The 14,377-nt window shown below is 35.9% G+C and overlaps 1 protein-coding gene across 3 annotated transcripts; it reads left to right on the top strand.

The window, feature by feature from the left end:
* Positions 1-1,107: 1,107 nt before the first annotated feature.
* LOC118608678 (alpha-fetoprotein-like) lies at positions 1,108-13,935 on the top strand. 3 transcript variants are annotated; one of them, XM_036227869.1, is made up of 4 exons: positions 1,108-1,200; positions 4,135-4,325; positions 6,716-6,938; positions 12,719-13,935. In XM_036227869.1, exons 2-4 carry the CDS (start codon positions 4,248-4,250, stop codon positions 12,856-12,858), a joined length of 441 nt encoding a protein of 146 aa, XP_036083762.1. In that variant the 5' UTR covers positions 1,108-1,200; positions 4,135-4,247; the 3' UTR covers positions 12,859-13,935. The 3 variants fall into 3 exon arrangements, 1 of the variants encoding a protein (XP_036083762.1); XR_004953107.1 differs by lacking the exon at positions 12,719-13,935 and having other exon boundaries at positions 5,681-6,833; XR_004953106.1 differs by lacking the exon at positions 12,719-13,935 and having other exon boundaries at positions 4,135-5,787; positions 6,716-6,808.
* Positions 13,936-14,377: the final 442 nt, after the last annotated feature.

The raw sequence follows: 14,377 nt of genomic DNA, 5'->3' as shown, positions 1-14,377 counted from the left end.
CTGGCTTTTGTTATTCTAACCTATGGTTTACATATTTACAGAGAGAGAGATGGGGGTCTGGTGGAAAATGAAGGCATCTTTTGTCCTGTCTGAGCTCGAGCAGGTACACTAGCATCTTCCTGTTCCCAGAGGGAAGATAAATGAAAATGATTCAGTCTCCTGTAGGTTAGCAACCTCTCACAGCAGCACCAGCCAACCTCCACAACAGTCATTATGATAATAGCACCTTACCGGAGCATAGATGTTTAGAGTTAACAAAGCAACTCTACAACCATCCTTGTAACAGCCTGGTAACATGAGCAATGCCGGAATTACTAACAACATTTTATAGATGAGAGTTATTAGTTTCAGAAACTCTAAATGACTTGCCCAGTGTCACACAGGCAGTAAAGCCAGGGCTAAGGGTAAAATCCAGGTAAATAGTTTGCAAGTCTGGTAAAATTTTTACTATGACAAACACTGCTTATTAGGTGACCGGATTTTGTGCTCTTACCAAAGAGCTAAGCCTGCGAGGTCACCCGTATCCTCCCACTGGGATTTATTTACAGATTCAAGAAGTCTTCAAATTTGCAGTTAGCACTGAGAATTCCATATGATTAACTTTAAAATGTATTTGTGGAATGTTTTACTATATTCAAGGCTGGTACATGCTTTTATTACATTGTGACTTCTTAATACATATCTATATTTCTATACTTATATCTTTATCTCTGTATTTGCTATTTAAGAAAAAGGCTATTTATTAAAAATACCACTCCCCCACACACACACTGACCAATCAAACTTAGCTCTATAAACTACCTTTGATGATCTCTTTTTGACTTCTTGAACTTGCCTTGTGCTTGTAAAATATGCCATTTAATCACAAATGAATTTTTATTTTGGAAAACTGAATATCAATATCTCTTTTTTTCTGCACAAAGTACATGGTCATTTCTGTTTCAGCAAAATGTGTTTTTCAAGATTGTTAACTCAGTAAGTAAATAAAGCCCTGGGTTTAGGAAAACAGTAACATTAAACTATTACAGAAGATGGTTTTGCAATCTTACCTCAAGGTGTATTGTTGCAATGATAGATAAACACAATTATCTTTATTTTTCAGAAAGAGACATTTCAAAGGGTGGTTCGTGAAAGCCATGAGCATATTAAAAATCATTGTGATTTATGTGAGAAATTAAGAGAGAATAACTTCCATGACAGGTATGTTCGTAAGATATTGTCCAGATTTATAGTTGTTTAGTGAGTTTTTGTTAACTTCTGATGCTGAGAGTTGCTAAGAGTCTACATTCAACCTTAAAAACTTTAGAAGCCAAGGAAAAAAATCAGTTCTGAATTAACCTAGCTAACTTCATCTCGATAAGATAGAAGTCTGTATAATATTGGGTGCTTTTACAGTGCTTTCCAGGCCAGTTTCCAGATTTCAGTCAATGCCCAGAGGTTAGGGAGCCAAATAAGCCTTTGCTGCCTTCCTCTAATTTCACCAGGGCCCCTCCTTATACCTGGACATTTAGTTTGAGACTTTGCAATTTTGAGTCGAAGCTGCAACACAGACCTAATGTAGGGTCCCTGTCTGTTTCAAATCAGGTCCATATAGCAAATTTTGTATTTTTTACCACCAAAAGTAGAGATAAATGGATACCTTAGTTATTTGCCAGGGGAACACATAAAACTTATGTGCAGAGAGACTGGTAAATTTCAAAGGTTAATATAATATATCAAAAAACAAAAGTCAATTTTTAGCTATCTTTAGGATCATTGTGTAATAGTCTCTTTAGAAGCAGAGTATTAAGGAAAAGTTCAATTTGATATAATGTCCCATATTATTGAGATTAAATTAAATGTTTGAAATAATGAATCCCGAAAAAGTATTTTTGTTTTGGAGAGTATATTTAGCTTGTTACTTTTATATTGTGTTCAGCTGCTAATTCCTAGTTTAAGTATTAGATCTGTGATTCCCAGACTTTAGAATTACCTGGAGGACTTGTTAAAAGACAGTCCTCCACCCCTGGCCCCCAGAGTTTTTGAGATAGGGCCTGAAAATTTGCACTTTTAACAAGTTCCCAGAGGTGCAGGAGTCACAGTTCGAGAACCACTGGATTAGATTGACTGTCTCATTGAATGCTGTAGCTAAATTCTTCCCCCAACTTCATTGTAATCTAAATGCAAGAACTGATTCTGATTTCTTTGTTATTGTCCTCAAACCCAGGTCTATAGTCTTTCTCCTTAAAATCTCTCTCCATATCTCTCAGTTCCCACCACCACTCTCCTAGTGCAGTCTACCACCATCTCTCACCTGGATTATCGAAATGGCCTTCAAATTGTTTCTTCCCTCACATTGCCTTTGCCCACCTCTAATCCAGTCTTTATACATCAACCATAATTATCTTCAAAACAATGTAACTCTGATTCTATAATTAAACTTTCTTCCTTTTCCTCTCTCCAATCCCTAACCCCCTCCCCCAAACAAAATCACATCCAGCGACTTCCCAAATACTTCCCTTCCACTTTCACTCCCCTCTACCTCGCTCATTATTATTGTCAGTTCTTAAATGACGTCGTTCCCTCCAGGAGGCTTGCCTGATCTCCCTGAGATGGGATTCGATGTCATTGCATGTGCACTAAGGCACTCTACTCCTCTCACTCGCCAAGTTTCCTTGTCTATCTATCTTCTCCCACTAGGGTGTGCGCTCCATAAGTAGGGACCATTTCCTAATAGTTGTAGGCCCTATTTCTGCACATCGTAGACAACCAATAAAAGCTTTAATGGCCTTTGCATATATTTATATTAGAAGCTGTTTACTCTTAGTCTGATTTACAGTCAAGCAAATAGTTATCTTTGATAAGTAGAAAAAGATGGATTAGGGTGGAACAAATTTTTGTAGGTTATTTTTTCCTGAAGACAATAATTTCTAAAGTCTTTGGAGTCTGACAAGACCGAGTTATTAAGATTATATTTCTAACAATAAATGTTAACAGAAACAAGTGAAAACTGTTATGAATATTCACATGTTTATATATTGTATAGGAAAGAGATTTGTATTTTCTTAAATGTTCCCAACTGAAAGCAAAAGAAAAATCTATATAGCTGAATCTTCCCAGTAAGTAGAAACAGAAAAAGTAAAAAGATTTTACTAAATGCTAGTCTAATTAGGAGCACAGCATTAATCTTCCACATAAATAAAGACACATGGAACAAAAAAGAAAATACTCAAAATTGTATTGCTTGTGTTTCTTTTCTTTTTTTTTTCATTTTAACCATATGCATATATATATATATTTTTTAATTGAGATAAAGTTGGTATATAACATTTTATTAGTTTCAGGTATACAACATAATTCAATCTTTGTATACAGTACAAAATGATCACAATATGTTTAGTTACAATCTGTCACCATACAATTAGGGGGATTGTTTTATAAGCTATGTAAATGTCTGATAACCACCAATCTGTTCTCTGTATCTATGAGTTTTGTTTTTTCTTTTGTTTTTAGATTCTACTGATAAATAAAATCATATAGTATTGTCTTTCTCTGACTTATTTCACTTATCATAATACTCTCAAGGTCCATGCATGTTGTTGCAAATAGCAAGATTTACTTTTTATGGCTGAATAGTATTCCATTTTGTGTGTGTGTGTGTGTGTGTGTGTGTGTGTGTGTGTGTACCACATCTTTATTCATTCATCTATCAATGGACATTTATGTCATTTCTATATCTTGGCTATTATAAATAGTGGTTCTATCTATAAATAGTGGCCAACAGGTACATGAGACAATGTTGAACCTGTTGGCCAGTTGGCCATCTGTATATCTTTGTTGGGAAAATGTCTATTTAAATCTGCATTTAAAAAAATTATTTTATTAGTTTCAGTATACAGTACATTGGTTAGATATTTATATAGCTTATAAGACAATCCCCCTAATTGCTCTTTCTCAGCTTGTGTTTCTTTGAAGAACCCTTCTCTAGGCAACATAGTTAACATTTCAATGTGTGAGGTCGGGTATATTGAATAAGCCATTGGGCCATTGGAACAAGGACTAATGGCTAGAATTAGACCCAGTTTAATGCTTTGTTCATCCTAAATCAGAGACAATGTTGGATATTGAAGAAAACAGTAGAATTTTTCATTTTAGGCAAATAGTCATTGCCAGGAGTAAGAAGAAATTATTCTTTTAGGCTCCTGGTTCTTTGTACTAAGAAACCTCCACAACTATCTGCTCAAGAGTTGGTTGTGTTCACAAAGAACATGGCAGCTGCTGCCACCAAATGCTGCCCACTAAGTGATGAGCAAAAGTTTGTCTGTGTGGAGGACATGGAGGACATGGTAAGCATATCTGTGACTTCACGTTTGCCTGTTTTTGAAGTTCTAATCTCCAACCCCCAACAATTAATCTGTCAATGGACACACCTATGAAGTGTCAATGGAGCCTAATAATTCTATCCTCAGGAGAAATTCTTAAAGGTCAGCTCATGCTTATTGTCTTTGATTAGTAACAGGGATAAAGACATCTCTTCCTTAACATTGGGGATGTCAGAGTCAACAGCCCTTTTGCCTGGATCATACCCCAGGGTCTATTTCTCAGATTTTCAAAGCAACAAAAGTGATTTCTCAAGCATCTTCAAAGATAATGTTGACTTCAGACTAACTCATCCTAATCAAATGTGTAGGAAAAATAACCAGTTTTCCTCCTGTGTGTCTCCTTTACTCACGCTACTACCACACTTAGAACATTTCTGACACCAGACGTGTGTAGATTTTTCTCCATAATGAGCAATTCCCTGCAACACCATCTGGGTGTCTTAAAATTTAACTCAGTCCTGACAGTATTAAGATTAAGAGACCAGTTCTACAAGACTATCTCCACTCCCTTCAGATGACAATTCCAAGACCAGGTTGTTACCTGTGCTTCTGACTAATTGGTTATACATCAGAGATTCCCATGACCCCCTTCAAGGGTTTTAATTTGCCAGAATGTCTCATGGAACTCAGGAAAACACTTACGTTTACCAGTTTATTAAAGGATATGATAAAAAATACAGATGAGCAACAAGATGAAGTGATACACAGAATGAGGTCTAGGAAGGTCCTGAGTACAAGAGTTTTTGTTCTGGTGGATTTGGGATACATCACACTCCCAGTATGTGGATGTATACACCAACATTAAAGCTCTCCAAATCCCATACTATTTTAGGAAGGCTTCTTTATCCAGACATAATCATTTAATTCCATTTCCAGCCACTTTCCCCACTCTGGAGAATGAGAAATGAGGCTAAAAATTCCAAGCTTCTAATTGTAGCTTGGTATTCTGGTGACCAACCCCAAACCACGAGCCTACCCAGGGTTGACTTGTTAGAACAAAAGATCTTCCTAGTGCTGTTATCAAATTTATGGGAGTTTCAGAAGCCCTGTGCCAGGAACTGGGGTCAAAGTACAAATATTTATATTTTCTATTATCTTACATCAAAGTCACAAGTATTAATTTTATTAGACAGAATACCAATATATTCGTTTACAATGAGCAATGTCTTTCCAATGGCAGGAATAATTGAGCCTAATAACTTAGCTATACCTTTTCCTGAATCAAAACCCTTGGAAAGTTGAATTAGAATATGGGTATTTTGTATAAATGAAATCAGAGGAAGGGCAGTCATGGTCTTGAATGATATTTTGTTTTTCAGGCTATAGTAAAGAATAATAAATTATTCCTCCCTCACATGGAAAACATCTCTCCAGGGACCTGGATGCTGAAGTCTCCAAGATCTAGTCTCTAGGTGTCTCTCAAGTGGTACTATTTTAACACTACTGAATTCTTGTTTAATGACAACTTTCTTCTCCCTCTGTTCTTGGTAGAGCATCTCCTTTATGCTAAGTTTATCTTTCTTCGGATAAGATACACTTGTTTTGGTTGCAGATTAAAAAAAAAATGTTTTTTTATTATCTAGCCCTGCCTTCCTTTTATTTTATTGTGCATTTTTATTTTTTAGTCATGCTTATCTTGGGGAACTCTTTCAATTAGACTTATATATTCCTAAAGCTTTATTTTTAGATGATCTCTTTGGTGATTTTTAAAATGAATAAACTCATATATTAAATGTTGATGCTTACTGGTTTTAACTACTTCATTCCCAAATACAAATGCTTACTAGTTTTAACTACTTCATTCTCAAATTTGGGTATCCATTATACTCAGAGAGTCATACAGGCAGGCATGCAAATAGCATTAGGATAAGTATCAGACACGCTGGGAGCAAGACAAGGTGACAGTTCTAGAAGATAACAAGAGGACAAGAAAATGAAGGAGATAGCTTAAATAGGATCCAAGAATTTTCTTCATCATTCATTTATTCATTTTGCATTCCTTCTTTGCTACAATTATCATACTTATATGTGAGTCAAATTCACAGTACTGTTGACTTGAGACTTGATTTTAATTTAATGGAGCATAAAAAAACTCCTGCCTTGAGTCAATACTGGTTTATAAGGTGGGGTGGTGATCCAAGTGAACTCAACTGAGGATGACAGGAAGAGGGAGAATAAGTCTCAGAGCCAGGATGTGCCTGCCACTCTTGCTTTTTCCCAAACCATGAAATTCAGGCTGGACTAGCAGAAACTAGAATTTGAGAAAACTTAAACATAATCTTATTTTTTTGTTATAAGTAGAAAATAATGACCACAAACCTTATGGCTTTTAATTTAATTCTCTTTTGGAAAAGGCTAAACTAATATTTGGAGCTTTATGCAGAAGACATGAGGCAGAGCCTATCAATGATGGCGTGGGTCACTGCTGTGATGACTCTTATGCCTTCAGGAAGCCATGCTTTGATGACCTGCATGTTGATAGAACTTACATTTCTCCACCTTTATCCTGTGACCAAGTTATCAGCCTTACAGAAGAGTCGTGCAAAGCTGAGGAGGAATTCCAAACTGAAAGCAGAAGTAAGGATCTTTGTTTAATTTGTTCTTTATTGCCAGTGAAGTAGTAGGTATAGAGCACTATGATGTGGGCACAGATATAAATACTGCGTAATTAATAGAGCAGCTAAATGTTGTGTATAATAGAGAATATTATGCAGTTTTGCAAGTATGGCTATATAGCTGCTAGCCCGATTTAATCAGTTAATGAGATTGAAATCTATTGATCAGAGGAGTACATTAATGTATTTTTTTTTTCCTAAAATGTGAACCTTGGAATATTGGTTTTATAAGGGGTATCCTACAAATAGGGGTCTATGATCAAATAAGTTTGGGAATACTGTATTTCCTTGCTACACAGAATTCATACCTTCCATTAACAATGGAAGTCAGAGAAGCTCTGTAGTAATTAGCTTGTTCTAACAGAGCATTCTTTGGGCCATAGAAACTGTTGAGATTCTACAAGACCAGTCTACTAGGAAAGTGCTTTGGAACATTCCCTTAGAGCGATGTGTATCACCTTATAGTATGTTATTGCTTTTATTACCACTTCTACTGTTACTAGGAGTGGCTGTTGTATCTGTTTGGAAGGATAGTTTTTAGGTAATTATAGTGGGTACCAGCTGGGTGATAACATAATGCTTGTGAATCCAACACCTTGAATCCTTGATTTCCTTCTCCTCCCACTTTCCCACCCCCTACAGTGAAGTTTTTTTGCACCAGATAAGGCTTCGTAGTAACTTCTCAGAATATAGAATAGAATATCACTAGAAACTCACAGTACTGGAAATAAAAACTTAAATGCCATATATATCCTTTCTATAAGCATATAATATCAAAGAATATTGAAAATGGAAGGAAGCTTAGATATTGTTATTCCCACTCCCAAATTTAGGAAATTCTTCTAAAACACACTGTGTAGCCCCTCCATGAATATTTCCAGTGACAAGAAGACCATTTATACAAAGTGGCTTATTTATCTTTAGATATGCTCAACTTTTTTATTAAGTTGAAATCTGTTTCCTTGTAACTTCCAACAAAATTTCTACTTCTAGAGCTACAGATAGAAATGATTTGTAGATATTCTGTGTTGCTAAGTAAGGATATTTGACTTCCAATTGAGGATAAGGTAGGGTTGTTATATTCTTAATCTGCAGATGGATCTCTAGAGGAAGGTGAGAGAAATGGTATATACAATGCTTTCCAAACTTATGTATGACCATAGAAATACATGTGTGTGTGTTTACATTACATATATAACATATATATAATGCATATGAAAACATTTATAAATTAGAAAATTTTATGAATATGTTATTACTTTATAATGTACTATTTTGATTTGATTGCCATTACCAATACTGAAGCCTATCGATCAGAAAGGTTTCCAGCAGAATACTATCTTTTTACATTTAATCAGGGTTTCCCAATGTGTGTTTTATGTAAAAAGGATTTCTGGAAAATGCAGCAATAGAATTCAATCCAGTGGTCTTTTCCACTCCTGCTTTCACATCATCTATTAGAATATTTAGTCATTCTACAGCATTGCTACCTTCTTTTCCTGCTGCTGCTACAGCTCGTTGTCAATTCTCTTTTCCCTCGTTCTTTTTTCATACAGTATGTTAGTTAGTTTTTGGTGCATAACAGATTTCACCAGAACATAGTGGCTTAACACAGCATCAGTTATTGCTCAAGTATCTGTGGGTTGATTGGATGAGTCTGTTGACCTGGGCAAGCCTCAGCCATTCTCAGCAGGCTTGCTCAAAAGTCTGTGATAAGCTGCTAAGTCAGCTGCTAAGTCAGATGAGAGTTGACTGGACTTGGCTAGGATGCCTTGTCCCTGCTACACATGGTCTTCTGTCCTCTAGCAAGCTAACCAAACCATTTTCATATGGTAGGAGGGAGAAAGGGAAAGTGTAGAGGTCTCATGAAGGCCAGGTTTGGAAAAATGCATACCTATTCTCCTGTAAGGCAGGTGATACAGCCAGCCTATATTAAACAGGTGTAGAAATAGACTTTATTTCTTGACAGGAAGAGTTGAAAGTAACATTGTAAAGAACATGGATACAGAGAAAGGCAGACAACTGGGTCTATTTTTTAAAAATCAATCTGCCAGATGTGGATCATTAACGTAGTGGTTAAAACTATGGAAAATGATGAATGTCAAGATAATGATGGAAAGCGAGGTAATTAACTGAGTCCGAAGTCATCAAAATGACAGGCATGATGAAGCTTTATATGTACGGCAGAAATAAATAGGGACGGGGAAGTTAGAGTTTGATGACATATACTTCAAAAGAGCTATGACTTTTAAAAGAGGATGAAAAAGAGATACATTGGGAGCAGTGAGAAAGAACTAGGTGCTAAGGTAAATGGAGTTTGAGCAAAAATAGCCTTCTCTTGAGAGGTCTTGGGGGAAACTGTGTCCTCTGGGAAGCCTCATATTTTCATATAGATCAAGAAAAAGAAGTTCAGAGAAGAGGCTGCAGATTAGGGAAGTTTTCTGATGAGAAAGCCTTAATGTACAGAGGATGAGGAAGGGAGGACAAGGAGATGAGTTAGGGAGGACAAGAGTGGGTCAGATTAAGGATATAGAAACATCAGCATGATGACACATGATCTAAGAGATTTAGCTTTCTGACTGTGATTGACATGATGGAGGTATGACAGGCTTGGTCTTGGAAGTAGCACATGCAGCACACACAACCTTAGGACAGCTGGTCTTGTCCTTTGCTTCTGAGAGCATAAAGTTAAGAGGTCACTACTGGTGGGCATTTCTCCCAGTTCTCTCTATCCTACATAGATAGATCAAATGGAGTACTTATTGTCAGATCATAGTAAAGAAACTACTTGTTTTCTGTTGCAGACAAAGAAATGTCCTTCTTAGTGGCGTCAATCATCCATCTCTTCATCCCAAGCCCCAATCCTGAGCCTAGAGCCAAGATATTCTCATAGTTCAGGCATTCTTCCCTGGAATGAATTCTGCTGCTGCTGGATATCATTTAGAGACCCCCATTTGGAATGGAGAAAAGGTGACTATTTTAGGAAAAGCTGAAGGGTGAAATTCTAGTTTCTTTGAATCAACAGGAAGCATTGAAAGCACTCCAACCCCTGACAATCAGGTCGGTTCCCTTATAGCGCCCACCATGCTTCTTGCCCTCCTCATATGCCCTTGATCCTATTCTCAGGAAAAGCAGACACTGGTCCTTGTTCCTTCACCTCCAACAGCATTATAAGTGGTAGTTTATTTGTTATTGATTTATTTACTTTAAGACTTGCTCTTGCAGAGTCTAAATATTACTAGTCCAACAATATTATCTTACGAAGTAAGGCAAATACATCTTACGAAGTATTTGTTGCCTTAGGGATGAATGTATTCTTTTGGTCAGCAAGTACAAGGTGGTTACTTGTTCTGCTTTATCATAGCACTTGCAGTTTATAAACCAGGTGACCCTTGAAGCCTTTTCTTCATTTCCCATGGTGAGCTAATCACAAACTAGATTTTAAAACTTTCTAGTAAGCACCCAAAAAACACGAGCATTTAGTTAGTCATTCCTTCTTTAGCCCAGACTTGATGTGAGAACATAAGGAGAAAGAAGTCTATTTTATTTGTAGAGTGCAGGATTTTCTTTCTCTTGAGGAAGTTCTCTGGGCATAGAGATACCACTTTATGTATGTCATCTCATTAAATCCTTACTACAAATTTATGAGGTAATATTGTTACCCCATCTCAATGATGAGGAAGAAGCTATGAAGGGAAGAAGATCTGGTATGAGATCATGCAACAGGTAGCTAAGGTTGTTAAGCTAGAATTTTCACTCCAGCAGTCTAAGTCAGTGTATATAATTACCTACCAACATCTAGCTGTTAGTGAGGTATTATAATACTGATTATAATTCATAAAACATGGAACTCTTCATATACGGGCTAGATGATAATAAATGTAAAATATTAAGAATCGTCCCTGTTCCAATGAATTCAATAGAGAAAACAATAGCATAGAGATAGTTAATGTGGGGATTTCTGGAATATTCTAGAAGTATCCATACTGGGAGTGAAAGTCCAGGTAGAAAAAATCACCTCCAACTTCCTGGGGTAGTGGCAAGGACTTTCGCCCCATATAATTCTGGTTCACCATCATAACATAAATTCTCCCAACACAAAAAATGAATAAAGAATTTTTTTTTAAATGAAGGGATTTCTGGATGGAGAAGAAAATATTCAATGGATAGTAAAGAAAAAATAGAAATGTTCAAAGTAAAAGAATTTCAAATCCAATTAAGAAAAATATTGAGTCGAAATGGTAAGATTTAAGACAGTATATAAAGACTAAAATGTGCTTTAATTAAAATGGTGGACAAATTTAATGAAAATAAAAAATTAATACTATAGAAATGAAAAACTGAAAACAAGTTGATGGCATTGAGAATTTAAAATAACACTGAAGATTTTAACAAAGTAAATTTAAAAAGTAAAACTAAAAGAAAAGAAAAGATTAGGAGAAAGATTTTTAAATAAAAGCAGTTAGTAGGTAGAGACATCAGAGTGGAGGAGGGGGACAGCAGAGGTAAATTAACTGCAAGCAGATGACAAGTATGTGACATAGTTGTTGGGGAGGGTGGGTCCAGCTCCCAAGTGATACAGTGTCCCCAGTTGTAGAAATGGTAGCCTTTATATCTGGAGTGCCGAGGAGAGCTAGCATGACATCCTGATACCTCTGCTCTGAATCTCATTCCCAGACCTTTTGTTTGCCTTCTTGTAATGGGAGACTGTTTTTTCCCTTGACTATCCCAGTACAATGAGAGTGTTTTTACTTGTTTAATAGGAAGCTGCTGACTGGTCTTCTGAAAACACAGCAGTTATGCTCGTCTTCCCTCTACTGATTCTTTCGGGGAAGTGCATTCAGAAACCAGCTGACTCAGTACTATTTATTGTGGGAGTCAAGGAGGTGGGAGACCATGGTCGGAAGCAATTAATAATTTGAAATAAAAGCAAGTTGTGTTATTATTATTATAATGATTCATTGTTGTTAATACCCTTGCCACTATGTATTGAGTGCCTTCAGTATACCAGTTACTCTACTCAGCGCTTTAAGATATTATTTTCAGGCCTCAAAAAACATTGCAATATTGGTATTCAACTTTTCTTTTTATAGATGAAGGTCAGAGAGGTTAAGTATTTTGCCTACCATCACACAAATGAGTGGAGGATTTAACTTGAACCAAAATAAGTCTGACTTCAAAGCTTGTGCCCTTTTTATGACATTAGAAGGAAAGAATTCCAGATTTTGTATGAACTAGCAGTAAATTGTAAACTATTCGAAGATAGTATAACTGATTTGACTATATATCTAACCACAGAAATTTGAATTATATAGAGAAACTTACAAACAAGTACAATGTTTTCTTTCACATGGAATCAAGTTTAGGCCTAATTAGAAGATTGAATAGATACAGCTGGACAAAAAACATAATGCTAATACTATTCTGTTTCTTTTAAAATATTGATTTATTTTATTATTAAAGTAATACATAATCATTGCAGAATATTTAGAAAATAGAGAAGAGAGAAGAAGATATAATATTTTTATTCCAACCTGGCAGAGATACCCATTAAAATATATGCATAAGAATATACATACTTCCACAACTGCCCTCTGTCCATCAGTATTTGGTTCTAATATTTAATAATGCAAGTTTTGGATACTCTTGCTACTACTTGCTTATAAAAAATTTCAGCGTCAGCAACTGTCCTCATAATCCTTAGGGAAGAGCTTATGAAACTACCTTCACCTCTCTTACCAGCCAGTAATTCTCCAGGCATGCTCTCCTGGCACGGCTTCTGTGAAACTGGGAACAGTCTTGCCCTCCAGGTACTACTGTCTCCTGCTCAACTGCAGACTGGTTCCCTTGAAGTGACAAAGCTGCTTTATGTTCAGCTGTAAAAAGAAAATAATACCTTCTTCTGATCCCCAGGATTAAGTGCTTTTAGCAAGTGCCATAACAGTGCTGCTTGTGTCTTGATGGTTTTTGGGATTTTAATGAAAGTACTTTTACAGAACTTTTTCAAAGGATTATCACAATTCCAAATGACTCATAAATGAGTCCAAGGAAGGCCCAGCTAGTGAACCACAGAATTCCTCCTGTCTTCCACTGACCAAGCCTTTCCTACTGAATGGAGATCGTGAGCCTGACTTCTTATCTCAGGATGAGTCTCACAAGTACAGACGTACCTCATTTTATTGTGCTTCACAGATATTGCCTCTTTTTTTTTTTTTAACAAGTTGAAGGTTTGTGAAACCCTGCATCAAATGTCTGTTGGTGCCTTTTTTTTTTTTTTTTTTTTTTTTGCCAACAGCATTTGCTCACTTTATGTTGCTGTGTCACATTTTGGTAATTCTCGTAATATTTCAAACTTTTTAATTATTATTATACTTGTCATGGTGATCTGAGATTTAAGATCTTGGATGTTGCTATTGTAATTGTTTTGGGGACACTCAGAACATTTAGGTAAGCAGTAAAATACCAAACAATGTACATTTCCTCTATACTTCATGCCTTGTTTTGTTTGTTTGTTTGTTTGTTTTTTAGTTTTTTGTTTTGTTTTGTTTTGTGGTTAAATCTCCTTTGGTCTAGAACAGTAAAAAACAGGGAAGATTTGGAATACTATTTTATTAAATAGTCAGAAAACTGGTTACAATTTTAAATATCCAAAATGGTTAAAACACTTGTTCATATAGTTGTGAGGGAAACTGATTCTGTGAGAGAAATCTGGTATGACTATCAAGCCATTGAAGTTTTAAATTAGGTTATTGGTCTTATCACTCATAATATATGGGGCCCTCAAATTCCAGATATGTTATATTGTAATATTGGTTTTGAAGCTAGTTGTTTAGAATAAATTTTGTTTATAACAAATGTTAGAGGAAAAACTGTTTAATTTACTATATAACCTATTTACCATTCAATGCAATGAAAGTAGAAAACAAAAATGTTAACTCTAATAATAATTACATAGAGATAATTAAATTTAATATAATACTTAGACTAAAGAGATGTGCTTGAGGAAAAGAATGCTGAATGAAACATGAAGATGGTGATGAACATTGTGAAAAATATGAAGACATCAGGGAATTTTGAGGACCTTTCAACTCAGGAGTGGGCGTGATGAAAAGATGTGGTGTGCAGCTTTAAATAAGGCAGGTCTGCAACTGACCTTCTAGAACTCAGGGAGTGCTTGTATTTTTGCCACTCATTTCTGATCCAGTCTCCTCAGCAACCTTGTGAAGCAGAAACCATATGCAACAGAGGTGCAGTTCCAATCAATTATTAAGGATTTCATCCACCTAGTGAAGATGTACTGCCAAGCAGAAAAAAGTGAAATATGTTTCCAAGAAGAGGTATTCCTATTTCCTTGCCTGTTCTCTTAGCACTCTTTGGGCTTCTTAAAGTTAAAAAAAAAAA

The sequence above is a fragment of the Rousettus aegyptiacus genome, unplaced genomic scaffold (assembly GCF_014176215.1).
Source record: "Rousettus aegyptiacus isolate mRouAeg1 unplaced genomic scaffold, mRouAeg1.p scaffold_m13_p_10, whole genome shotgun sequence".
Lineage (NCBI taxonomy): Eukaryota > Metazoa > Chordata > Mammalia > Chiroptera > Pteropodidae > Rousettus > Rousettus aegyptiacus.
This window is presented reverse-complemented; position numbering and strand designations above follow the sequence as displayed.

What these genes read in the sequence shown, in the direction of transcription:
- LOC118608678 (XM_036227869.1), top strand. Translation starts at nt 4,248, where the DNA reads ATGGCAGCTGCTGCCACCAAATGCTGCCCACTAAGTGATGAGCAAAAG. An exon ending in TGGAGGACATGGAGGACATG is followed by an intron (nt 4,326 to 6,715) that starts GTAAGCATATCT and finishes CTTTTGGAAAAG; the next exon opens with GCTAAACTAATATTTGGAGC. An exon ending in ATTCCAAACTGAAAGCAGAA is followed by an intron (nt 6,939 to 12,718) that starts GTAAGGATCTTT and finishes CTCTCTTACCAG; the next exon opens with CCAGTAATTCTCCAGGCATG.